General features: G+C 43.7%; 3 protein-coding genes across 3 annotated transcripts; 1 reads left to right on the forward strand and 2 right to left on the reverse strand.

Annotated features, from left to right (window-relative positions):
* Positions 1 to 329: 329 nt before the first annotated feature.
* On the reverse strand, positions 330 to 2,310 carry LSM3 (LSM3 homolog, U6 small nuclear RNA and mRNA degradation associated). The gene is made up of 4 exons (XM_065749845.1): positions 2,254 to 2,310; positions 1,999 to 2,109; positions 962 to 1,057; positions 330 to 651 (listed from the first exon to the last, which is right to left on the reverse strand). Exons 1-4 carry the CDS (start codon positions 2,272 to 2,274, stop codon positions 571 to 573), a joined length of 309 nt encoding a protein of 102 aa, XP_065605917.1. The 5' UTR covers positions 2,275 to 2,310; the 3' UTR covers positions 330 to 570.
* Positions 2,311 to 2,354: 44 nt separating this feature from the next.
* XPC (XPC complex subunit, DNA damage recognition and repair factor) lies at positions 2,355 to 11,724 on the forward strand. Its single transcript, XM_065749846.1, has 16 exons — positions 2,355 to 2,460; positions 2,618 to 2,813; positions 3,413 to 3,537; positions 3,819 to 3,939; positions 4,034 to 4,118; positions 4,610 to 4,767; positions 4,973 to 5,093; positions 6,434 to 6,523; positions 6,821 to 7,756; positions 8,203 to 8,363; positions 8,569 to 8,650; positions 9,053 to 9,187; positions 9,678 to 9,847; positions 10,125 to 10,218; positions 10,748 to 10,837; positions 11,501 to 11,724. Exons 1-16 carry the CDS (start codon positions 2,361 to 2,363, stop codon positions 11,705 to 11,707), a joined length of 2,871 nt encoding a protein of 956 aa, XP_065605918.1. The 5' UTR covers positions 2,355 to 2,360; the 3' UTR covers positions 11,708 to 11,724.
* Positions 11,725 to 14,737: 3,013 nt separating this feature from the next.
* TMEM43 (transmembrane protein 43) lies at positions 14,738 to 24,125 on the reverse strand. Its single transcript, XM_065749353.1, has 12 exons — positions 24,082 to 24,125; positions 23,395 to 23,544; positions 22,631 to 22,765; positions 22,424 to 22,518; positions 22,243 to 22,292; positions 20,779 to 20,848; positions 19,048 to 19,118; positions 18,770 to 18,891; positions 18,077 to 18,151; positions 17,902 to 18,003; positions 16,355 to 16,472; positions 14,738 to 15,458 (listed from the first exon to the last, which is right to left on the reverse strand). The coding sequence occupies exons 1-12, from the start codon at positions 24,091 to 24,093 to the stop codon at positions 15,256 to 15,258; spliced, it is 1,203 nt and encodes a 400-aa protein (XP_065605425.1). The 5' UTR covers positions 24,094 to 24,125; the 3' UTR covers positions 14,738 to 15,255.
* Between the last annotated feature and the right edge of the window lie 170 nt (positions 24,126 to 24,295).

Here is a 24,295-nt window from a genome sequence, read left to right on the forward strand (position 1 = left end):
TACAGAATTTGAACCCAGAAAAGCCATGCAGTAGTGCACCATAGAGTGACACAGTGTTACCCACCTCCAAACATCAATCTGCAAAACTTAAGTACAGTAAGGACAGAGATCAGAACAACATCCAAGTCACTGCTTCCTCAGGAAGCAAAGCCGCGTACCACAACTTCATGTAGCATTAGCACTACAGAAGTACATTAGCACTTACAGAAGTACATCCTTTGCAACAAAAACATAACACATCAAATCTGAAAGATAAACCAAATTTATTTAAAACAAGGGAAAAAAAAAAGACTCCACTATTTCCAAGTTTGAAAAAAAAACCCAAACAGGATTCCTTTACTTATGTGACACACAGCTCATTTACAGCAGTTACATTAATGCAGGGAAAACAAGGCTGTTTTCATACTGCTTCAGTTGTTGTGTACTTTCTGCAAGAAAAATTCATTCCTCTTCCAAAAAGAACCAGCAAAAACGTTCTATAAAAACATGTACACAATTTTGAGACATGATCAAAACAAATCATCATCCAAGAGCCTGAAGCCTTCCAAGAAGGTTCAATCCTTGGTTCCTTCAGCCAACCCTCAACGGGGGTGCTACAAGCACAACGCCATCACCTCTGACAAAGAGCATTGGAATATTCCTTTTGGTAGACTATGAAGAAGAAAAGAAAAGATTACATTTACAAGAGAGCAGTATACAGAACACATCTGCTAATCATGTGGCAAAATTCACTCCTAATGCCAGAAACAACCCCCAAGAAGTGTAAGCTCAAACATGCAAATTCTGTCCTACTGCAGAGATCAAAATCAACAAGCACCTGGATATCCTCTGCAATTTCATAACAGTTTGCCTGAAACATCTGCTAGGTCTTAGCCCGAAAGGTTATCAATACATTATTTTGACTGCACGACAATCTTGTTTGAGAGAAGTTTTATGGAGATAAAAGCTCCAAAGTCCTTACTTTATAAATCTCTTCATATGTTTCTTCATCAATCTCTATTGTTGTTACAGTTTCTTCCACATCACCCAGAATCATGTTTAAGTGCTGATCATATGCCTGTAGGAACAGAGTTTATTATTTCTTCCAAAATTCAAGCACAAGCTCATTAAGACAACAGTTTCAGCAAGACATTCAAACGAAATTATTTTAACCTGACTTTGGCCAGAAGGTGTACAATCTGTGAACATGCACTATCAGTTAGCTGCAGTGTCAGATTTAAAAGCCAAGATCAGTACAGTACTTTGCAGAACAAAGAATATTCACTGAACTCTTCTTCAGAAGAGCATGCACAAACTCTCAAAGTCTGTTCCCATCATTAATGTATCACACTTGTTCTCATCATAAACATTAATCCAAGCAGGCATTCTTTGCTATCAAACCAGATTCCTGGGATTGATTGTCTACAACAATGAAAGCTGTAACTCAAACAAAAACTGTACTTAGGCACAGGTTCCAAACACCCCACAAAAGTAAGCTGAGCACTGTGTCAGCATATCACGGATCTGTTCTCATCTTTGTGTTCTCAAAGGAATTTGAGGCCCAGGTAACACGTGGGGAAACTAGTTCTCTTTCTCAACGCAGCACTGCATTCCAGGATGACACAGCCAGATGGAAAAGTTTGCCTCACTAACAGACATGTTACTCCCAAAAGAAACACAAAACAAATGAAATGTGAGTGTCCAGCTGAGAATGCATCCCACCGCAGGCTCACTGGGTCTGCCACACAAGATTGCTGTCCAATAAACCCATTTCCATCTTAAGAGCTCTGAAAGCCCCTTACAGGAAGACACTCAAATTGTCATTGTTTATTTCACAGACGTGGAAACAGGAGCCAAAAACAGGGGAATGAATCCATCGGAATCATTCAGAAGACAACAGGAGAGGAGGAAACAGAAACCAAAAGGCACCAACAGGCACCAAAAGTCGGAGCACTGAGCAAATGAAGCCGGGCTGCCGAGCACACGGCAGTACACAGCGGCATGTGGAGCCGTACTCACGTGCAGCCTGCCCCTCAGCTCTCTGTCATTCCTCATTTTCACGTAGATCCGCTCGTCCAGACTGAGCCTGATGAGATCGAGCGGCTCCTCCACGGTATTCGTTGTCTGTTGCTGAACACGAACCCAAAAGCATTAGAGCCGCACACACACGCGAACAGCCTGCGAGCCCCCCCCGCGCCCTCCAGCCTGAGCCTGGCCCTCACATCCCGGCACAGCGACGGCACACGGCCCTGAGGGGAACGCGGACCCGCTCACCTGGTCCACTTCGTCCGCCATCTTTCAAACCGCTTCCCGCGCTGTCTCGCGAGACTTGGTGGCGCTGCCCTTTCCCGTCCGCGGGGGCGGGGCGTGCTGGCCTCGCTATGGCGAGGAAGCGCAAGGCGCTGCTGGCGGCTGCCGGCAAAAGGCGGCCTGAGGGGACGGCAGCGCGGCGGGACGGCGAGGAGGAGCGGCACGATGAGGGTGAGTGCGGGAGGCGCGGCTTCTGGAGCCGGTCCCGGCTCCGTGTGACACGGGGCCGTCCCGCCAGGCCGGGGTTGCTCTCGCTCCGCTGGAGCCCGTGGAGGTACCGCCTCTGATACCTGCGTCCTCCGAGGAAACTTCTCTCTTTGCGGTGCAGGTGATTTTATAGAGGAAAAGTTGATAAAGAAGAAGAGACCCGGCGTTCCTGCTAGGAAGAAGGAGGGAGGCTGCGATGCTGGAGTTCGCGAGTCAGCGCGTGAGGCTTTAAGACAAAAAGGGGTAAAGCAGCAAGCAAAAGATCATAAAAAAAGCCTTGACGGTAAAGGGACTCATGGCACAGAGCAAACGTGCGGGTAAGCGTGCCTGTTGTTCATCGCGAGGATTGCAGGCTGCACCTTGCTGCCTGTGCAGGGCCCGTTGCTGCAGGTGTTGGTGTGAAGCGGTTATGTCAAGCTGGACGTCCTGTTCAGCTGGTCTGTGTCACGTTCCTGTGCAGAAGGACTGCCTCACCGGGAGCTGGGGCAGTCACGAGGAGGACAGGTCCTGAGGAAGACAATTTGCATGGGAAGTAAATACCTCAGCCTTTTAAATCAGAGTTGTATATGTGAGGTTGTATTACACGTGCATGTATGTAACACGAGCTGTTAGGAAGGATGGGTTATGTTTTTAGATTTGTGCATCTTCATTCCTAAACTATGTGTTAGAACCAGGACCCGTGTTTGCACTGAACAGTTGTTGCTCAGTGGGCCTGATTGGTGGCACAGATTGCTCGCTTTACAGAGACACCCACGCTTCAGTTGTTGAATACTCAAAACCTTTGCATCTGTTGTTACTGATGCAGAGAGGATGCTTCATCTATTTCCTCATTTTTTGTGTTTTCTTTCTCTTCCATTCGTAAATAAACAAGCCCCTGCACTTCCTGAGGCTAAAACTGTTTCTGTAATTTCAGTAGTGACTCATTGAAGGCCCCTGAGAAGGAGGCAAAGTTGAAGAGAGAGTCTCCTATTAAAAAAGAGATGGCTGAGGACAATACTGATGATGATGATGAAAGCGAAGATGAATGGGAGGATGTGGAAGGTAACAACTGCACATCTATTTCAGTTGTGCATATTATTGTATGCAACAGGTCCTTTTCTAATTTGCCTTTTGAGTCAGTTCTCATTCTGAATGCTTCGTGTGCACATCTATATTAAAAGCTCTTATCTCACAATACTTGGGAATAGTTCCAAAGTAGGAAAAAAAATTACAACTACTGCCTTTGAAGGTGATGCATGCCATCCAAAAATTTGTTGCCATGGTACTCATGGTTTATATATTATCTCATAACGTTCTGTTTGCTGGTTTCCTTTCTCTCCCAGAACTCCAGGAGCCTGGAGATAAGTTAGAAGAAGGCACTGTTCTTCCAGCAGTGGTGCTGCCGAGCAATCCAGTTGAGATAGAGATTGAAACCCCAGAACAACTTAAGAAAAGAGAGAGAAGGTAAAAACAGAAGGCAGTCGATGGCAGCTCAGGAATCTAGGAAGGCAGATAGAGAGGAAACCATAATATCTTGTTCTTTTCTAATGTTATGCAGAGAGAAAAGGAAAGCTGAGTTTGAGACTTATCTTCGGAGAATGATGAAACGTTTCACTAAGGATGTTCGTGAGGACACACACAAGGTATTGATCACAAAGAAAAAATTTAGCTGGAGATTTCTGAACTGATATGTAATGAGAAAGAAAGCTGTTTGTGAATAAAATAATCTGGGGCCGTGGCGAGGAGTGAAAAAAATGAGGAGGTTGTGTTCCTGACACATGCTTGTTGGCCTTCTCCTCAGCTGAACCTTAGAAGTGTCAGTTGCTGAACGAGTAAGCTTGTAAATGAAAGCAGATTGAAGTAGGGTATATATTTCCCTGTTGTGTGCATCTGCTCGTTCTACTTGGGTTAAACTGTCAGGCACACGTAGAACAGGAGACAGTGACAGGGTCTGCAAGGCTTTGCTGTCTTGCAATGCCCATCAGTCCTCTGCCCACCCTTCTTGTGCTTGGGAGGTTTCCTTCTTGCCTGTCTGCCATAAGGAGCAGTAGAGGCACCCTGCTCATCACCATGGACGGTAGTTCCAGCAGAGAACATCTCTTGTAAACTCACTATAGAAACTTTTTTCTCTCAGGTTCATCTCTTGTGTTTATTAGCAAATGGTTTCTATAGGAACAGGATCTGCAGCCAGCCAGATCTTCATGCCATTGGTCTGTCCATCATCCCCATACACTTCACAAAAGTTCCTGCAGGCCAAGTGGACCTTCTCTACATTTCCAACTTGGTGAAATGGTAATATACTTTCTCCTAGTCCTACTATCATGTAGAATATAGAGCCAGGGTTCAGGGACAGGGGTACGTGTAATTACAATTCTTCACTGATTTTTTTGATTTTGAACACAAGACTTTTTTTTTTGTGAAGAAGGAAGGGAGGAACTGTGAAGTTTTAAGAGTACCTTCACGACAGAAGACAATAAGCAGGTACCTCACGTTTCAGGTTTGTTGGAACCTTCACAATCAATGATGAGCTCTCCACTGAAAAAGGAGAGCCCCTTCAGTCCACGCTGGAGAGGCGCTTTGCCATCTACACTGCACGAGATGATCAGGAGTTGGTTCACGTAAGTGACTGGGAAGGGCAGGGTTGGTTGCTGAATTGGGATGCTAGGTCATTGCAAAGAAAGTGAAGCTTGAGGGATCTGCTTGGAGAAATGGGTTGGTGAGTTAGGTGATGCCTTGTTGGTTTTTTTTTTTCTTTTTTTGTGTGTTTTTATCTGGGATCTTTCTGCAATTCATTTCTTCAGTGTGAACTGTACTAACTGAAGCCTCTAGTTCTGATTGAGACCACTGCATGCTTAATTTTCTGTGGATGGCTTTGCATAGTGCACAGAACTGCTTGTTTCTAAGCATGCCCTGGCTTCTTCATATTACTTTCAGCAGTATAGGTCAGAGAAACCCAGTTTATACATTTCTGCCATGGGTACTAATTTGAGTAAGAAAATTCTTGGATTTACTTACAGCCAGAGAAACTCTCCTCAGTTCTTTGAGGTGAGTGGGATTCTTTAGAAGGTGGGTGGTTGGTTGCTATCAGAGTGGCCACTGAATACCAAAATAATTTAGTTCTGATTTAGTGCATCTTGAGGCCAGGGCTTGGAAAGGAAACACTTGAGCTCTGCAGTCATTTTGTGGTGCAATAATTAAGACAAGAAGTGAAGTCAGTTGCTTCAAATTGTACAGAGATTTTGGTAAAACAGTCAAGGGAAGGAGAAATGGGAGATAAAATTGACAAGGCATCTGAAAGAGCTGCTGCTTTGCAGGTGCGTGCTTGCTTGCAGCTCTGCCCTGTTGCTGATAAAGTGGGATGTTGCAGCTTCTGTGCTGCAAAGCAGGAAGCAGTTCTTGTGATATCTTTTCAACCCTGCTGTGCTAACATAAAGATGTTGTTTCCTGTGGCAAGAGACAAAACAAAGCTTGCACAGACATTTATTAACAGCAGCTTCCTTTAAGTCCCACGCAGGAATGTGGGTGTCAGTTCACAGCTGCTGGCCACTCAGCTGGGACTGTAAGGACATTGTCTGAATAGCTGGTGTTACTTCTGGGTTGAGCTGGCGGTGTGTAGTTGGCCATGGCCACCTTTGGGAGGGAGGATTTAGAGACACCTTACTCAGTTTGCTTCAAGAATGAGAGCCTGCTGGGGGACAGATGGGATTTGAGTGACTTAACAGCAGGACTTCTGTCACTGTTTTAACTTAAATAAGAGCCAGAGAAGACAGTACAGTGCTATGGCAGCTGGGCTATGTATCTGTGTCGGTGTCCACAGCACTGGGTAAAAGATAGGATTGAAAATGGTTTGTGACAGAACCCGGGATGTGAAGGAGTTTCAAGTTGTTTTTTTTATTTAATTTTTTAATGTACCTTAAAAAAATAAAAGTTTAAACATGGTTTGTTTTATCTTTTGCAGATATTTTTAATTATTCTCAGAGCATTGCAGCTGCTGTGTCGCCTTGTGCTGTCTTTACAGCCTGTTCCTCTCAAGGAGATGAAAGCAAAGGTAGTTTTTGTTTTGTATGCAAAATTCCCTATTTGGTTGCTGCCCAAAAGGAGCTACAGAGATTTGTAGCTGTTGGAACTTGAAGAGAATCACTTCCTGCATGAAGCACTGTTACGACAGTGCTTTTTGTTTATACTGCAGCACATACAAACCCTTAATCTTTAAGTTTCTCATTTTTACAAACAAAAGCAAACCACCTCTTACTGGTGTGTATTTAAGCAAAGACTTCTCATGCTTTAGTGGTTTTAAGTTTAAAACTTTTACATGGTAAAAGTGACCTAGCCTCTTTCTTTGCAGGAGAAAGGCACGTCGAAGAAGCAGTCACTCAGCAGTACCTCTGAGGGGCAGGGGAGCTCTGGCACAACACCCAAAGCTGTGGCAAAAAAATGCCCCTGCAAAAAAGCCAGATGGGATGAGAAATCCTCAGGGAGTGAAGAAGACAATGAGGAGTCAGAGAAAACAAAAGCTGCTCAGACCAAAAGGACACGCAAATCAAAACTGACAACGGGCAACGAGGAGCAGAGGAAAAGTAGAAATGAGGACAGTGGTTTTGGGGAAAAAGATGCACCAGTCAGGGCCAAGAACAATCGCCGGAGACGAGTGGCCTCCAAAGTGTGTTACAAAGAAGAGAGTGGAAGTGATGATGACAGTGTTTCTGACTTTGAGATTTCAGGAGATGAAAGCCAGCTCTCTGATGAGGACTTCGAAAGTGTCCCTAAAAAGCGGAGAAGCTCACAAGGTGCCCGGAAATCAAAGCTAATGACTGTAAAAAGCTCCAAAAGTGAGACGTCAGAATCAGGGCTACCCAGGAATTCTTACGGAGTTCAACCAAGAGCAGCAAAAAGCCCAGCTCCAACCTTGCCTCATGCACAGAGAAAGAGAAACAAAATAATTTCTAGTGATGAGGACGAGGGGCAGCAGATGGCACGGAAGGTGGTTGGCACAGACCAGTGGTTAGAGGTCTTCCTTGAACGTGAGGACAAGTGGGTGTGTGTAGACTGTGTTCACGGCAGTGTTGCCCAGCCCCAGCAGTGCTTCATGTATGCCACAAAGCCACTGTCCTATGTTGTGGGATTTGACAACGATGGGAGCGTCAAGGATGTGACACAAAGATATGACCCAGTGTGGATGACCATGACAAGGAAGAACCGTGTGGACCCTGAGTGGTGGGAAGACACACTGCAGCCATATAGAAGTCCCTTTGTGGATAGAGATGAGAAGGAGGAAAAGGAGGTAAATGATAAGAAGTTACGTGGGATGTTTAATAGCATAGGTCCAGTCCCTGGATTCCCATTGAGGCAAAAATCATTAGGAGAGGTTCCATGAGGAAGGAGGTTTGTATCTGAGCTTGAGACATTCACAATGAGCATGTTTTAAAGGGAATATACAATGATGAGATTTGGGTAATAATCAAGTGGAGGCTGTTGAGAGAAATCTGGACAGCAAAAGAACGGGGCAGCCCATGCTGGAAACTTAATAAGACAGTTTCTGTACAGCCTTGTGTTACCTTTCTTGGAGATTTATAGATGTGGGTGTACAGCTAAGTGTCGTTTGCTTTGGTCCCTTAGTTCATCTGATCTTGTTCCTGATGCTTTCTCCCTTTGATCCACACTATAATTGTTCTTAAAAGGCTAGTGCAAGATAGCTGTGACATCCCTCTTTTTTGCAAATTCCTCCAGTTTCAGCTTAAGCTTCAAGATCAGCCTCTACCAACAGCAATTGGAGAGTACAAAAACCACCCTCTGTATGCACTGAAGAGGCATCTCTTGAAATATCAAGCAATCTATCCTGAATCAGCTGCTATCCTAGGGTACTGCAGAGGAGAGGCCGTTTACTCGAGGTGAGTGGTGTGTGTCTGTGATCTCTCTAACAAATTAGAGCTAGTTTGTGTGATGACCTCAGTGGTATTTGCCATAGACGTAGGCCACATGCACCGACAGCATTTGTAGGCCACATAGGTATGCTGCTTTTTAACCATTCCTGGGATGCAAATAACAGTTTGGAAGTCTCTGATGGAAGTGGCTGCTTTCTTCTGTTTTCTTTAGAGACTGCGTTCACACGCTTCACTCCAAGGACACTTGGCTTAAGCAGGCTCGAGTGGTGAGGATTGGAGAAGTGCCTTACAAGGTGAGAGGGTTTGGCTTCCTCCTGTGCGACGTCTGCTTCCTGATTTGTCTGGTGTTGTTTTTCTGATTGCCTTCTTTCTGTTAGCAGATGTGGGTGTCTTGCTTGCATGTGGTGGCCGTGTTGTGATTCTGTTCACTTCCTGTGCCTGTACCCCGAGGGTATTGTGCAGAACTGCCCCTTTCATCTTGTTCAGGGGCATCCTGCGACTTCCATTTGAACTGTGAATCTGGCTGCCTAGCGCACAGTAGCTGTGGGTTATCCTTTAGAAGCGATAGACAGTGAAGACAGGAAGTAGGCATTCTTTCTTTTCCAGAGTCTTCTCCTTTGCTGTCCTGGGAAGGTCTGAAATCACTACCAGCTCGTTTCTGTGGTGATACAAGTCTGATTGTTGTATTTGTGCAGATGGTGAAGGGCTATTCCAACCAGGCGAGGAAGGCACGCCTTGCAGAGCCCGCAAACCGCGACAGAGCGGACCTGGCGCTGTTTGGTCGCTGGCAGACAGAGGAGTACCAGCCACCCATAGCAGTGGATGGAAAGGTAGCACGGGCAGCAGAGGGCTGGTGTTAAGGGAACTGTTTCCTATGAAGCTGGGGGCTTTGTTTTTTGAGAATTGTGCATTTTGAAGGTGAGATCAGTCAGTAACATCTGGATTCAGGCTTAGAGTTCTGAGGTAAATAAACCCAGCGGGGAATGGTGACAATTTCATTGAGGCCTTTCATTCCTAAGTCCAAGTAATGATGAGTGCTAGCAGTGCAGGCTGCCAACTTCCTAGTTTGCTTCATTTAACTTACCTACTTCATCTTTGCTTTGCTAGTTCTCAGCATTACAGCTGGGTCAGAGAACATGATAAGGAGACAGCCGTGCAGCTAAAATTTAGCCTGTGCTTTGTCATGTGAATACTATCAGAATACCAGAGTAGAACACAGCGGGTCAGAAAGAGGAGAAAGACCTCAAATTGCAGCAGAGGTTTTTGCCTCTCTCCAGAAGGCAGGAGGGTCATCATTTCTCTTTCATTTTGCAATAACAGGTTCCTCGGAATGAGTATGGGAACGTCTATCTCTTCCTGCCATCTATGTTACCCATTGGTTGTGTGCAGCTTAGACTCCCCAACCTGAACAGATTGGCACGGAAGCTGGACATCGACTGTGCTCAAGCTGTTACTGGATTTGATTTTCATGGTGGCTACTCGCACGCAGTGTATGTAAAGCTGCTCTGTTTAAGGCCATGAATTTTGCTGTTGTGCAGAAGTTGTACACACTGTGCCATGGAGGACGCATCGTCCTCTTCTGTGCTACCTGTGGTGGTAGAGTCAATGACCCTGGCATGCAGAGGTGACTTTATACAAATCTATAGACACATTTACACCCTATGAGACAGCTAGTTCTGTCAGCAGCTTTTGAGATGGTGGGGTCAGCAGGCATTTGTTCCCTTTCTTTTTCCAGTAGCTGACAGAGGGTTGTGTTCTCCTTCCTAGTACTGATGGCTACGTTGTCTGTGAAGAATATAAAGAGGTGCTCATTGCTGCCTGGGAGAATGAACAAGCAGAAATAGAAAAGAAGGAGAAGGAGGTGAGAATTATTTTTGCAGTCACCTCATCGCTGCTGAATTCATTTTGAGCTGTAGACCATCAAAGGTAGGCTGTGTATGTAACTGAGCTCTGTGACAAGCTGCATTCCCCAAATGCTTCACGTGGGGCTTTCTGTTTGCAATGCAGTGCAAACAAGTGGGCAGCAATCTCTGAAATAGAGTGCACTTTGGAACAGTTTTCCATTGCTGCTGAGAAACAGAAGTAAAGCATACATGTGTGAGGTTAAACTTCTGAAGGAGGCTCTGGTGTAATTTACAGTCAGTGCACACAGTAGAAAGCGACAGTAATTCATGTATTTAGCAGATACATTGTCACCAATACACCTTACTCATAGGAATCCTGGCCTATAATCTTTTAATTGGCATGTTTAAGTTGGTGGGTTGGTGGCTTGTGGTTCTTTATTTTTAATTGCATTTTAAAGTCTTTAAACTTCTATCTTCTGTGAATGTTAATATATGAAGGTGCTGGAGCTAAAAATGGTATTTCTTTTCAATAACAATGACACACAGAAGCGTGAGAAGAGAGCTCTGGGGAACTGGAAGTTGCTGACAAAGGGACTTCTCATTAGAGAGAGACTGAAGCAACGCTACTCCATCAAGGTATTCTGCATTTCTGACAGTGCTTTCTTTTTCTCTATCGAGAGGTTTTTTTTTTTCCAATATGTTATTTCTCTGGCAGAAGAGAGCGTAGGTGTTGTTGGTTTTTTTTTGTTTGTTTGTTTTTTAAGCAATTACATTCTGTAGTTTTCTCTTCCCTCTTAACGTTTGATTAGCAACCAAAAAAAGCCTACACCAGAAATCCAACACAGTCATGTCATGAGAGAGGAATTACTGATTAAAAAGAGACAAGTGCTTGCCCAGAGCATCATCGTTTTCATATTGCTCTTTTGTTGTGACGTACCTCCCCTTCCTGGGTTTCTTCCTCCAAACCACATCCATAGTTTAGAAGGTCTCTGGGCTGCTCTTTTTTTTATGAAACCAGACAGTTTAGTTCTTCATCTTTTTCTTATTGAAAAAGGTGAAAAGCATGATCTCTTTAAAGCTAGTTTATTTTTATTCATCTCTGACCAAAAATACTTAGCTTGTTGTTGAAAGAATGCTTGACATCCAGGAATAGAAACACACTGCTGTGTGTGAGAAGCCCAAACCAGAGCATCCAACTGCTGTGATGTCATTGAGAGTCACTTGAGATACAAAAGGGGCCTTTTTAGAAAGGAGCAGCTACACGATATTCAGAGCCTGGGTGGTTTTTTCTTTTTCCAGGCTGAGCCATCAGCACCTGAGGCAGAGAAAGGAGCTGGATTCTCCTCTGATGAAGAAGGTGGTCCGAGTTCAGGGACTGCAGATGTGGACATTTCTTGGCCCCGAAATCGCCAGGTAGAGAAGCAGAAAGAAGAGAAGACAACCAGAAAAAGCAAGAGAGAAAAGAGGGAAGCAGCAGCACAGCTGTTTCCTTTTGAGAAACTGTGATCAGTCCAAGTGTTTCTTTGCTCCTTCACAATGCAAGGACAGAACTGTCCCAACAGAAGTATCCTATGCCAGCTGAAGACTACTTAGTCTTCAGTTTGATTGCATTTCTGAGCTATCAGGGATCAGCCTATTTCAGCACCAAGAATCTCTTTTGCTGTTGTGGGTAGTTGAGTTCATCTGTTTAATCCTTGAACTTAGGGGAAGCAGATGTGCAGTTGTCCTTCACAAGATCACCATCTATATGCAGTTGGGCTTTTTTGAGCTCCTCTATCACTCAACACTGTAACAAATGCATTCTGAGGCACTTTTCCATTAGCACTGCCTCTTCCCAATTTTCTCCTCTGTTTTTTTTTCTGATTGCTCAGAACTGAAGTATGCAGCTGCTACTTAAAGTCTGTGTTGAGCTAGTCAAGAGACTACTACATCCTCTTTGGTGGTTTTAATTCATACCTCATCCAAAGCAGTAGTGAGTAGAGCCTAAGTGTCACCACCACAGAGGGAAGAAGTACTTCATGTGGAGTGCAGCACGCAGTGGAGATTTGGATGAGCTTGAAAACTTCCTTTCTAAAGAACACGTGTGCCTTTTGTGAAAGCTCAGCTTTGGCTTTTCAGTCTACAACCTTCCTTGACTGTCTAATATCTTGCACATTAGAAAGAAGCAGCCCTGTCTTCATTGCAAACTTAAGGTTAAATATGTCATCTTGAGTCAATTAAAAATGTACACACTTATTTCAGTTTTGTTCTACCAGGACTCCTCAGTTTTATTCTGGAACAGAATGTGTAGATCTGATGAGTGTCAGAAATGAAAGTCAGTGAGACTCAGCTTTTGTAAACGTTCCCCAGTGCCCAAACAATTACAGATGGATTGGAGATGAATGTTAAATCTCTACAAGCTCTGCCCACAGCTTCGCAATAGAAATGCTGTTTTGTCTTTTGCCCTTTTTGTAAAAAGAAATTACACTGTCTCTTTAAAAATAGAGGTGGATCCTGTTCACTTGTAGCTGAATACTGTTACAGAAAAAAGGCTTTAAGTGTAGAAAATGGCTTTCATATAATTATCTTAAAAAAAATGTATTTTTGTACTGTATTTGTAGAATGAAATAAACAGATGAATGCTGTCACTCCTCTCTTCTGGCAGCAGCTCAGTTTACCTCGAAGGATTCTCTCATGCAACACTAAGCACTGTGGGAGTGCTTTTTCCACAAGTCACGTCCCAGGGTACTGCAGATGTTAAAGGTCATCTTCCTGAGTTTTTAACCACTGACTTCTAAAACAAAAACATTAATGACTGTGCAGAAGACTTCAAGGAAAGGAAAAGAATTTCTCTTGCATAAAGTGGTGAAACGCAAAGGAGTGGAGAGGACGTAGTTCCTTCTGTGGCAACAGCTGCACGGTTATGCAGGGTGCAGTCTGAGGTACTTTGAATGCAAGGATCCAAGTCCAGCTGGCATCAGTAATGCTTCATGTGCCTAAAGAGGCAGCTGGTAGCAGCTGTACCACAGTGACTCAGCACTTCGAGCTGACTGTACTTAAACGCACCAAGTCACGCTCAGTTCGGCCAGCTCTCCCACAGCAAGCACGCAAAAGAGGGAGAGTAGAGACAATCTAAGGGAGAGCAAATAAGCAGGCAAGAAAACACACTGCTCCAGTTGCTTCTATGGAAATGTGTGTGTACAAGCAATGAAAGTGATCCTGGAGGAGCCAAAGCTACCTACCCTGGGAAACAGGAAGTTTGTCTTCTGTTCTGCGTCATTCCTGCATGCAGACAGGTATGTAAGGTGAAAGTATTCTGAGCTGCTCAGTGCATAAGTAAGCCTCCTCTATAAAAAAAAAGTTGAGTCCTGTCAAGTTGAATGCTCATACTTCTCAGGTGACCCTATGGAGGCAAGGAAGCTTCAGCCAAAGTTACAAACCAACCCTCCTCGAGCTTGGTCATTGCTCCTGGACATGAAGTGTGCACTGCTTAAAGGTAACAAAAAGGAACAGACCGACCTTCTGAAAACTGTATTTTCTTAAACATACAAAAAGCTCAGCACTTCTGTAGAAAACTGTACCTTTATCTCCCATACAGCAACGCTGGCTAGTTTCCTGCATCACTGCTAGAACAGCTTTTGTTTTTCTCCTCAGTGAAGTGCACAAAGAAGTCAGCAGCAGACAGAGACTGCCCGGGGTCACTAACACAGCTCAGCTTCGTGCCCTGCCTGTAACCTTTCACTCACTACCACTGCTTTCACCAGCAGAACAGGGTGAAATTGAGAACATTAGACTACAAGAATGAAATTAAAGGTAATAATAGAAATTACTACATCTCAAAACATTTATGATTTATAAACCTGACATCTATTGTAGTAATGCTTTTAGGAAACATTAACTTGAACATACACGGAAGCAAATCTCCTGTGGTATGGGGAACACATAATTTGGCTTCAAAAGTGCACTCAGTGAAGACTTTATTTTGGTACTGAATTAGTGTACTTAAAAGAGGGAAAAAAAAACATATGTAGGGCACACGTGGAAGCCAAACTAGCTGTCTAGAGAGACTTCAAAGCACTACAACATCACCTCTAAACGCCAGAACTATTTACAGCAGAAACCTGTAAGCATGAGCCATTGCAACACTACAGGAAGCTGCTCTAACATGATCTCGAGTTCAGAATTTAAGCCTCTAAGTCTATGAAATCTAATCAGGCAAAAAAGTGTTCATTATTTAACCTCGTGGAATATTTTCCTTGCTCTTGCCAAGTGAAATTCAAAGAACAAACTACAAACAGCAAAGCACCAAATATTTTAAAAGAAAATGCATTCAACTGTAGAAGTTAATTGTACTTCAAAGGCAGCAGGTTTTATTTTTCATATTAAAGGCAAGTGACCTCTGAGTATCTCCTTAAATACAGGCAATTCATTTTGGGTGCTTCACCAAGATCAGCTTCAGAGACTCTTTTCAAAGGTGAGGAAAGTCGTGGCTTTCTGACTATCTTCCCTGCCTCAGAAGCACACGAGTTACTGAAGAATCGTGTCAGAAGTTGTTTTTCCTTTAACAATGCACTTTCAAATACCTTAGGCAAAGAAGCATACATGATTGTATGAGTGAGAAAAGGCAGAAGAGGGAGGGATTGTCAGAGGCAGGTACACACACGTTATTTCTTAAGGATTTCACATCAGTCCATGTGATGAAGCTGGCACTTTCTCCATAATACACAAGGTGCCCCATCCGCCAAGGAGAATTTGCCAGTTCTCAATCAGGGTGAATTATTACGTAGTGGAAGTTAAATGGTACTTTTGCATTGACTTATAATGAATACAGATGCTCCCAAATGTGTGTTGTTTTTTTTTTCCTGAAGCCAATGCCACGGACTTCCTCCAAGCAGCATTCCATAGTCATCTTTTTCCTAGACAATACATTTACCAGCAGCCACACTCCAGGGCCCTCTCCAAACCTTGGCTCACGCTGCTGAACCTCAATGTAATGTAAGCAGTGTAACCTCAACAGAAATGCACTTAAAAAGCTTCTAACCAGGAGCCAGTGCAGAACCCGAGTACCTCTTTTCTCACTGATGCTTCTTCGGTGGTACGCGGGATTTTGCGACCACGATTGGAACTACAGAGAGCAATCCGATCAGCGACGCCCAGAGAGGGCGGTAGAAGAGCCAGCCAATGGAGATGGTCAGGAGTGACAACGAGCTGGCCACACAGAAGGCAAAAGCCTTCAGTCCGATGCTAACCAGGTCTCGAACAACAGGAAACCAGTCCACTGCAGAGAGAATTAAACAAGGGATAAAACAGTTGATGATCGTTTACGAGGATGCCTTGCTTATGCCCAGAGTTCACACAAAGTATTGCCATCAAGAGGCACACTCAACTGATTATCAAGGGCACTGGCTAAGGCATTTCAGGAGAGCATCCTCTAGACAGCTGATAAACAAGTAACATCTGAACATCTGAGACAATGGCATCATCATCTCTTCAGACAGCAAGTCATACAAAATCAAGTCTTAACCAAGGCCTGTGAGGCAGCACTATTAATCTTGCAGCTATTGAACAAGTTGAGGGCAATGGATATTTGCAGGCAAAAAGCAATTCCTGGCGGTATCAGATCTTGCAGTTGCCTGTATACAGATAACAAAAAAACTGACTGTGCACAGAATACCAAAGAAAATGATAGCTCTGATGCTCAAAGTTTATGGAAGTTTGAGGCATCATCCTACTTTTCTGTAAGCTTTTATTCCAGCATCCCTCTAAATTCAGTAAAGAAACCACAGCTTCCTTTGCTGCACTCACAGCACCGCAGAATACACAGACAAGTGATTATGTAACTACTAATTCACACCCCTTGAGGTGAGACCACTTGTATATGTGTAGAAAGTGGATGGACTGCAGAAACAAGAGCAATACTGCGAAGAACCAGCTCAACTTGTGCTCTGGCTTCTAATTTTGGGTAGCACTGGACTGGGAGCTTCTGAGACCAGCAGCCATAAATGGTAAGCTGCTGTTCCTCTGCAATTGTTATAGTGACTTTCAGACTGAATCCAACCAAAAATCAAACAAGATTCCTCCTGGCCTCCAAGTACATTAATTTCACATGTGAGCAACACTGTACAGATTATGATCTTATTCCTAAATCATTTTAGCTCTTTGTCACCAACCTACCCAAAGTGTAAACAATCCGGGTCATCAGGCTGATGCCTACAAACATTGCCAGCCAGCCTCCTGCACGGAGGGCCCAGGTCTTCATGGTGTTACTCTCATGCTCTTTCTGAAACACCTCCTGAAAGCAAGAAACAGGCAGCATGTAAAGGTACTTAAGTTCCTTTGAGATCCAACTCTTTCCAGTACGTTATGAGAGTAACTCAGAGCTGACAGCAGAAGATACACTGCAGCTCATTCCTCAGGGCCTCCTGTACATCAATATCCAAGCACACAACACGAGATTTCCAAGGGCAGCACTAAGGAAACCTGCATTTATCCAAATTAAGGTAGCAAAACATGCATGCTCAGGCACTCTCTATAACCATGAGCACAAAGCATAGAAGTTTTAGCACTTGTTTGATCATTATTGTGGAAAATAAGACAGAAGTAAGTACACATGACATGGAAGAAATGCCTGATTTTGTTATGCTTGTGGCAAGACAGAAAAGGCAACACGATCCACTGATGGCTGAAGGTGCATGAAAGACAACAAGCAGTATGCAGGGAAGCAAAGAAAAAAATGGTATGTGTGTATTTCACCAACTTAAAGCATCCATTTGCAAGATTGCTCTTCTCCCTCTTTAAAAAACACACATGCAGATGGCTAAGAAATAATAAAACACACATCCACAAGTGACTGACTGACAAGCTGTATGTCTAAGGACTATCATTTATTTTTAGTGAGTTCATTTCCAATGAACTAAATTCTAATTAACGATGATCCAGAGCTCACAGCAGAGAGATGATTCTACTCTCTTTTAACTCGGGGGGAAAAAAAAAACAACAAACCTTTTTCATCTGCTTTTAGCAGATCCTGTACATTCCTGACATGTGGGACTTCTGCAGGAGGGCATGAAGCAATCACTAATGGAAACCAACCTACTAAAAGGAGTCAATGAATCACAAATTGTTGGAGCACGCAGGATTTATTGGAGCATCATGCACTGCCTGAAGGTTCTCTCTCAGTCAGAGTAGCAATAAACACTTCAAACAAGCCTAAACTCCTCATTAGGAGAGGCTGAAAAGAGGATAGCTCCTGTGGTTTGTTTAATTAAAGCCTGATTTCTAACTGTTTTTGCATATGACCTTTTCAAAAGCATGTGTCTGTCTCTAAGTGGGAGGCTACCAAAAGCAAATCAAACCAAAACAAGGCACAGGAACAGTTCTTAGAGCAAACGATGTTCAACTGCAGCAACACAAGCTGACTTTTTTTTTAAAATGCAGTTACTTTAGCCATAGCTACTTCTAAAAAGGGAAAAAAAGAACAGAAGTTACGACAGCCAAATAAATACTGCTAAGAGCATTTTGCAGCAACACAAAAACATGCAGAAACTGGGAAGGTAAACACAGGTTTTAATGCTTTGACCTAGATACAGCATTGAGAAAAGACAAAGTTTACACCTCTTCCTCTGTAACAGGAGTGAGGGAGAAGTAAAGCTTATTCCACTGCTGCCTCTGCATTATCACCTGCAATTTCAACCCTATACAGATTTAGAGTGGCATCTTACCTCTACAGAGAGATCCCCAGAGTAGAGAATCTGGAGAGCATCTCCAGACTTGGTGTGATACGGAACAAGCTGATCACCCTTCTGCCGAGCAACCACAGTCACCTTGGAAGAAAGAATGTTTCTGGTTACTGAGCTGGGGACAGAGCTTGGACAACACAAGTAGCTGAAGACCTACCTTATCAGCTGAGCCCAAGTGGGGGTCATGTCCACTCAGACCGGCGTAGAAGAATGAGACACGAAGGTCTCCCACCTACAAATAAGGAGAATATTGGAAATCAACAAGGAAAGAATTCTTTACAAAGGAGAATTACAGGAAAATTTTTGTTTGTGGGAACACTTTTTTTGTATCATCACTTTTCTTGAGCATTCATGGCAAGCCAGAAGATATCTTGTAGGATTTCCAGGCTGCATCTGTTTCTGGGCCTAGTTGATAGCCAAAACAAGACAGCTGAAAAGTTTCCTTGCAATATCCCTTCTGATTTAGCTGCAGGAACACACTAACATCAAACAGAACCTACATTCATCCCTTGCAATTTCATTTTTGGCAAAGAAGGGCAGACAGCACAAACTGACGACTATTTCTTTGTACTAGTAAGGCAGAAGGAGAAACCACCTCCCAGCATCATCCAATGTCGTTCCATATAAAAGCATGGCAAACAAGAAAAACAAAAGCAGAAAATGAAGGTGTAGGCAGGATCAGAAGCTTCCTGCAAGAGTCACTCTTGCTGAAGGAGTATGCTAGTGGTCCTGTCCTATGCAACACTCTGCACTCCAATTTCTACATATTTAAAAGGAAATGAAACATACCCCAGCTTTCTTTTTTCACACGATAGTAATGGCTGCTTTGGTTTTATCTTTCTCATCTTACCTCTGGACGCCTGGGGTTCTCACTGTGGTAAAAATAATCTCCTCCCCGGGTAACATCAGCATGTGGATCCTCAAGGTGTGCCAAGCTCAGCTGCTTGAAGTCATCAATCTTATCCACGAGGCCTAAGCAGAACATAGGACCAAGCTCAGGTCTGGTGTCTAACAGCCAGTTTGCAGGCTGGCTTCCTGATTATCACTTGAAATAATCACCTCTTTCTAGCAAGATATTTATTTTCCAGCTACTGGAACAACACAAAGTCGGAACAAAGCAATTCTTACCTTTGGAAAGGACAAAGCTGCCAACCTGGACATTAGGAGAAACAGCAGTAAAGGACTCCACAGCCATGGCACTGGGGAACAGAAAGAGTTGCTGATTAGTTCCATAATTATGATTAAACTACTGCTTTACAGTATTTAATATAAAGCACATAAAAGGTGCTGTGTGAAACATCAGGATTAAACTCAGAGCTAAATGACTGTGAAAACAAATACATTGAGAAACTGCATCCTAACTTTATAGTGTTGGAGCCACTAAAATAAAGTTAGGTCAAGATATGACCACCTCATCACCTGGACTAACTTTCCGTTCACATCACAAGAATTCACTAGCTTGTTCTGTACTGACCCTACATGCTGAGTGACAATGAATTAATCACATTCCCAGATGAATACTTGCAATATTTAACTTCTCTGCTAAAGAAATCTAGATCACAAACCTTATCCAAATAAGGATACCTCTACCCCCATGGCCAAGAAGCTAAATTCCTAGTTCTGGATTCCTTTCCTTACAAACTTTACTTCATTTTCCTAAGCAGTCCTACTGGACTGTCCTTAGCAGTAATTAACAGATTTTATTTTCAAAATTCTTTAAGTCACATAAACAGGTAAGACAGATGGGCAGGAGGAAGAAGATGTGCAGTACTTAAAGCCTCATTAATGCTAGATATGAATACTAAAGTTCAGCATGTCTGTTTCAGGCAAGGATCAGTTCTGTTTCAGGCAAGGATCCACCAGAATTAGACTTTTAGGTTTGTACTGCTATAGTTGGATGAACTGCTCTTAGACGTGGCACTTGCTAAGAACGTACTGCACTACAACTAACAAAGAAAATATTTCTGACACTCAAGTGTAAATTTGGAATTACTGGAGAATGCTTGGAGAAAAAGCTCAATAGCAAAAAAGAGTGTTTGGGGAAAAGAGACAAGGTATGCCATCCACGCATCCTTTTTCCCATTCTCTTTCGTCTTCACAGGTTTATGTTACTTGGAATTTGTAATTAAAAAGACATATGCCTTCATTTTTCTTCCCAAAGAAACACTTCCAAATAATGGACAGTATATTCAGATGAGCCCACAGCACCAAAACAAGGCTCTGGGCATTAGGCAGAGTTCTAAGTTTCACTCAAGTCCTGCTTCTCCCATCTCTTTGGGTGTATTTTTCACTTATGCTCTTTTTTTTTTTTGCCAAATGGTATCCTGCATCCTAAGGAACCCAACTGTGAGAATGGCAAGCACTAAAAATGGCACACTGTAGCATAATTAAAATGCTGCAGGTGAGAGAAATACAGAACTGATTATATGTGGGCAATTGCTATAAATAAGCCTGAGTTCATACACTGTAGCTTAGAAGAGCAGCATGCAAGTGGTATGGCAAGCTCGTGGGGTGCTTGCTATTCTCACTCTATTTCTAATAGAAGAAATAGGAACAGACTACATTAACAGACAATAAAAGTCAAAAAGAAACCCGGTCAGTTCTCCCATATGCAATCCACGTGGTCCACAGGTAACAGAGCAGCCTGATGCACAGCCATTAGAATAAGCAGTACTCCATCAGGAACACTGGATTCTGGTTCCATCAGGCTGTCTAGCCTACCTACACCTCATTTCTTCAACTACAAAAAGACAAAGTTTCCATTTACTTTGCTATGTCATGAAGATTTGTCATTGAGCTGCCATCATCACTCAGAAACATAGACAGAATCCAGAGGGGCTGTGCCACGTGGTAAATTACCTAGGATTTTTGTGTCCTATTTCTCGATCAAAGTTCCTGCTGTTCACAACTTCGGATTTCCATTCGGTATCTAAGGAAAACAACATGAAAGTTGAGAAGAGAGAAATAACTGCCACTCCTGGCTCCTCTCTTTGGGAGCAAGCAAGGAAAAGCTGGGAGTTCTAGCCAGAGCTAGCAGATTTCAGAGCAGTCCAGTAAAACAGGAGGCTATCTGTACATGCCACTGTCACAGATGCATAGCACTGCCTTGATTCAGGCCACAGCTGCCTCCCCACACCCCCAGAGCACATTCCTTATAGGTACAAGTAGGTTTCCTGCATCTCCTACAATACTAGAGTCCCTTTTTTGGGGCAGTCTCTGAACTAAATACAACTCTCTATGTTTCCATAAAGGAGAAGAGAGGAAGGAAGAGAGTTTGGCTAAAACTGGAGTGAGGATCATTGTAAAGGATATTCTGGTGTACCAGGATTATGTGTTCAGATGTTGGTACCTGTGGGAAGGGCTGCAGGGGTGGCATCTGTAGCCTCCCCACACTGGAGTAGGGAAGAAGCATGAGGAGTAAAGAGTAACAGAGAGAAACTACTATGTGCTGACTGTAAGCACATGCCCACAATGCTCCCTGCCTCACTTAAGGCACAGAGTGAAGCAGTAACAAGGGCAGAGATGCCTGGAGTCAATCTGAGTCTGGGGAACAGTAGGAGCAACTGTGTTTTGCTAATACCCAAATCACTCATTAAGTATTTAATTTTGCTGACAATATGTTGTTAGCCCTCCCCAAATCAAGCTTGTTTTGCCCACAGTGGTAAGTGACCTCTGTGTCAGACTCCACAAGCTCTCATTCTTCCTATTCTCTCTTCCAGTCCCACTGGAGTGGAAAGGAGCTACGAGCTGTGCATGCTCTGGCTGCAATGATACACAGACTTCAACTGGACAGAAACCATCAGCGTGAGGGCACAGCTTTTCTTTCACTTCTTTTCTTTAATGGCTGTTCCTCATAGCTCACATCCAGCACTAGCTTTGCTTCTTAGCTATCTCTGTGCTGCAGAGTCTCATGCTTCACTGAGCTGGAACATTCTTCAGATCACACCCAGAAATGACTGCACACCCACGTTACATGCCCATGTGCTTTAGCTGGGGATAAATGAAGCTCCAGAGATACAATGACTCAGAGAACTTTTCCATCATGAGGTAGATCAGAACTATCCTCCCAGTTCTCCTGCCAAAAAATCATTTGCCAAATGCCACAACACACAGGAGGAGGTTTTCATTAGCTCATGTGAACATTAAAACTCTCAACACACTTCCAATTGCTTAGCAAACAGAATCTTTGCTTATATCTTCATATAGACTTCTTTCCTTTCACAACAAAAAAATAGAGTTCTTCAAACAAGATCAAGATAGATATACAGGAAAGCCCAAAGTTACAGGCATAAAAACAAAAGGGTTTTCTGTTGATCAACTTACTGTACGAATACTTTGTCTCTTTCTTGATCTCACCATTCTCTTCATACTCCCTGTGAAGGAAAAGGATAAAGTGAGAACCAAAGCAGAACACACACACCAACTCAACGCAGAATACATTTTACAAACGACCCTGTTAGTACAACATCCCTACAAACAACTTGTCAATACCTGCTTCACTCACCTGGAGTCTTCATATTCTACCCACTGGTACATTTCCACTTTGCGCTTAAGCTTGACAGCCTGGACAGACAGCCCATAGCTGGGATCAAACAAAGGCTATTTGAAATATAAGAAAAACACAAGTCAGTACAAATGCTAGATACCTCACTAATTCAAACACTCCAACCCCTCCAAACTTGAAATTCCCCAAGATGCTAGTTTCATTTACCTTTGATGTGCTCAAAGCACCAGCTAAGTGCACTAGTCTCCCCTCATTCTGCTGAGACACGCTGTGGATGCTATCAAGGGGGATCACAAGAGAAAGCCCCTCATCAAGAGATTTAGCTGTCCTCAAAGCACGTCCCTGAAGTCAAGCAAAGCAAAATCAAGTTGTAGAGAATCAATGGCACATCATTATTTTATGAAAAGGGTAAAAGACAAGTGATCCACAGGCCCCAAGGACTTCTCAGACATTCATCCTCAAGGTATAACCTCAAAACACACTCGCAGTTCTCCACTCTCCTTTCTCCAAGTCTAAAACCAAGACACAGTAACAATAATTAACACCTTCAACTTCGTAATGTTGAAAATGAATTCCTTTAAGAAAATTCTAATAGCACTAGAAATGATTGCCCTATTTTATGTCAGGATAGAGAGCTAAGAACATGGCAGCCTCATTCAGCTTCCCTCAATAGCACTACAGCCTATTTCCCCATGAGCACACTGGTCTGGGATCTTATCTCCCATCTACACAGCCAGTGTTTTTAATCACACGCTGTCCTACTGCAAGAACATCCACGGCCCTGTGATTTCACTCTTATATCCCAAGTGTAAGCATCAGACTCTCCAGGCACACTGCTCTCTTTCCACTGATGAAGTAATAACACTTCAGCATGACCATTTCTGTGAGCCAATACACACCAAACTAGTTGAATGTCACCTTGGCATCACCATTTTAAAGCTGTGTACAGACACTGACAGTATTTCACTTACTTCATTGCTAAAAAGAAGGTAGAAGGACAGAAGAAATGTCCCGAGTCCTATAAGCATGCCTCCAGAAGTCTCACTGAGCCTCTCCAGGAAGCCTGGCTTGGCCTCACTTGTGATTTTGACATGTTCTTTTTTGCTTCCTGTGTCAGAAAACTGTTGGAGATAAAGCAAAAATGTAACATTGGCATAAAAGAAGACAACGGTCTGTACCAAAAGGAGATTTTCAGCTTTGCTGAGCTGATCCTCTGCAAAGTAGCACCTCCACACACTTATTAAATGCCTTGTCACACTTTTGATAGCAGAAATATGGTCAACAAGTAAACCCTAAAAGGGAAAGCAGCAGCTGTAAGAGCAGCTCGGCGCACCCCTTCAGTCCGTCTCTATTTGGTACCCACAGCCAGCTCGGGCCGCGACAAACTGAGTAATACTCCCACATTCCACACCAGCTACAGCACAGCTATAAATAACACATCTCATTCCCCAGCACACAATAACCGCTCCTCGGGAGCACGACAAGAGGCGTCGCAACAAAGAACGACCGCTGCCCGCGTTACAGCACGGACACCCCAGGGTGCAGGGGAACAGCCAAGAAGCAACAAGAGAGCGAGGGGAGGAGGCGGGACCCGACAGCAGCGCGGAGCCCCTCGCCTCAGACTCGCCCCGCGCAGGCCACAGCTCCTTCTCACTTACGTTCCTCGACATCTTCGACCTCCCTCCCTCGCAGGGAGCAGAGCCCGCCGACAAGAAGCGCTCGCCAACGGCCGCGCCCACAGCCACAGCCGCCTCACATCGGTTCCCACGCTGCGCGCGCAAAGCACTCTGGGAGATGTAGTCCAGCGCCGAGGCTCTGCTCGGATTAGCTGCTCCTTTCCCGCCTCGGGGAGGGTCCACAGCGTGTACTTCC

Source organism: Cyrtonyx montezumae, unplaced genomic scaffold (genome assembly GCF_038088225.1).
Source record: "Cyrtonyx montezumae isolate F1298 unplaced genomic scaffold, pur_monq_1.0 scaffold_6, whole genome shotgun sequence".
Lineage (NCBI taxonomy): Eukaryota > Metazoa > Chordata > Aves > Galliformes > Odontophoridae > Cyrtonyx > Cyrtonyx montezumae.

What these genes read in the sequence shown, in the direction of transcription:
- LSM3 (XM_065749845.1), bottom strand. Translation starts at nt 2,274, where the DNA reads ATGGCGGACGAAGTGGACCAG. An exon ending in TGGCGGACGAAGTGGACCAG is followed by an intron (nt 2,110 to 2,253) that starts GTGAGCGGGTCC and finishes GTTCGTGTTCAG; the next exon opens with CAACAGACAACGAATACCGT. An exon ending in CATATGAAGAGATTTATAAA is followed by an intron (nt 652 to 961) that starts GTAAGGACTTTG and finishes TCTTCTTCATAG; the next exon opens with TCTACCAAAAGGAATATTCC.
- XPC (XM_065749846.1), top strand. Translation starts at nt 2,361, where the DNA reads ATGGCGAGGAAGCGCAAGGCGCTGCTGGCGGCTGCCGGCAAAAGGCGG. An exon ending in CTTAAGAAAAGAGAGAGAAG is followed by an intron (nt 3,940 to 4,033) that starts GTAAAAACAGAA and finishes AATGTTATGCAG; the next exon opens with AGAGAAAAGGAAAGCTGAGT. An exon ending in TAGAAAAGAAGGAGAAGGAG is followed by an intron (nt 10,219 to 10,747) that starts GTGAGAATTATT and finishes AATGACACACAG; the next exon opens with AAGCGTGAGAAGAGAGCTCT.
- TMEM43 (XM_065749353.1), bottom strand. An exon ending in GTGCTTTGAGCACATCAAAG is followed by an intron (nt 22,519 to 22,630) that starts GTAAATGAAACT and finishes TATTTCAAATAG; the next exon opens with CCTTTGTTTGATCCCAGCTA. An exon ending in AGAGACAAAGTATTCGTACA is followed by an intron (nt 20,849 to 22,242) that starts GTAAGTTGATCA and finishes TGTTTTCCTTAG; the next exon opens with ATACCGAATGGAAATCCGAA.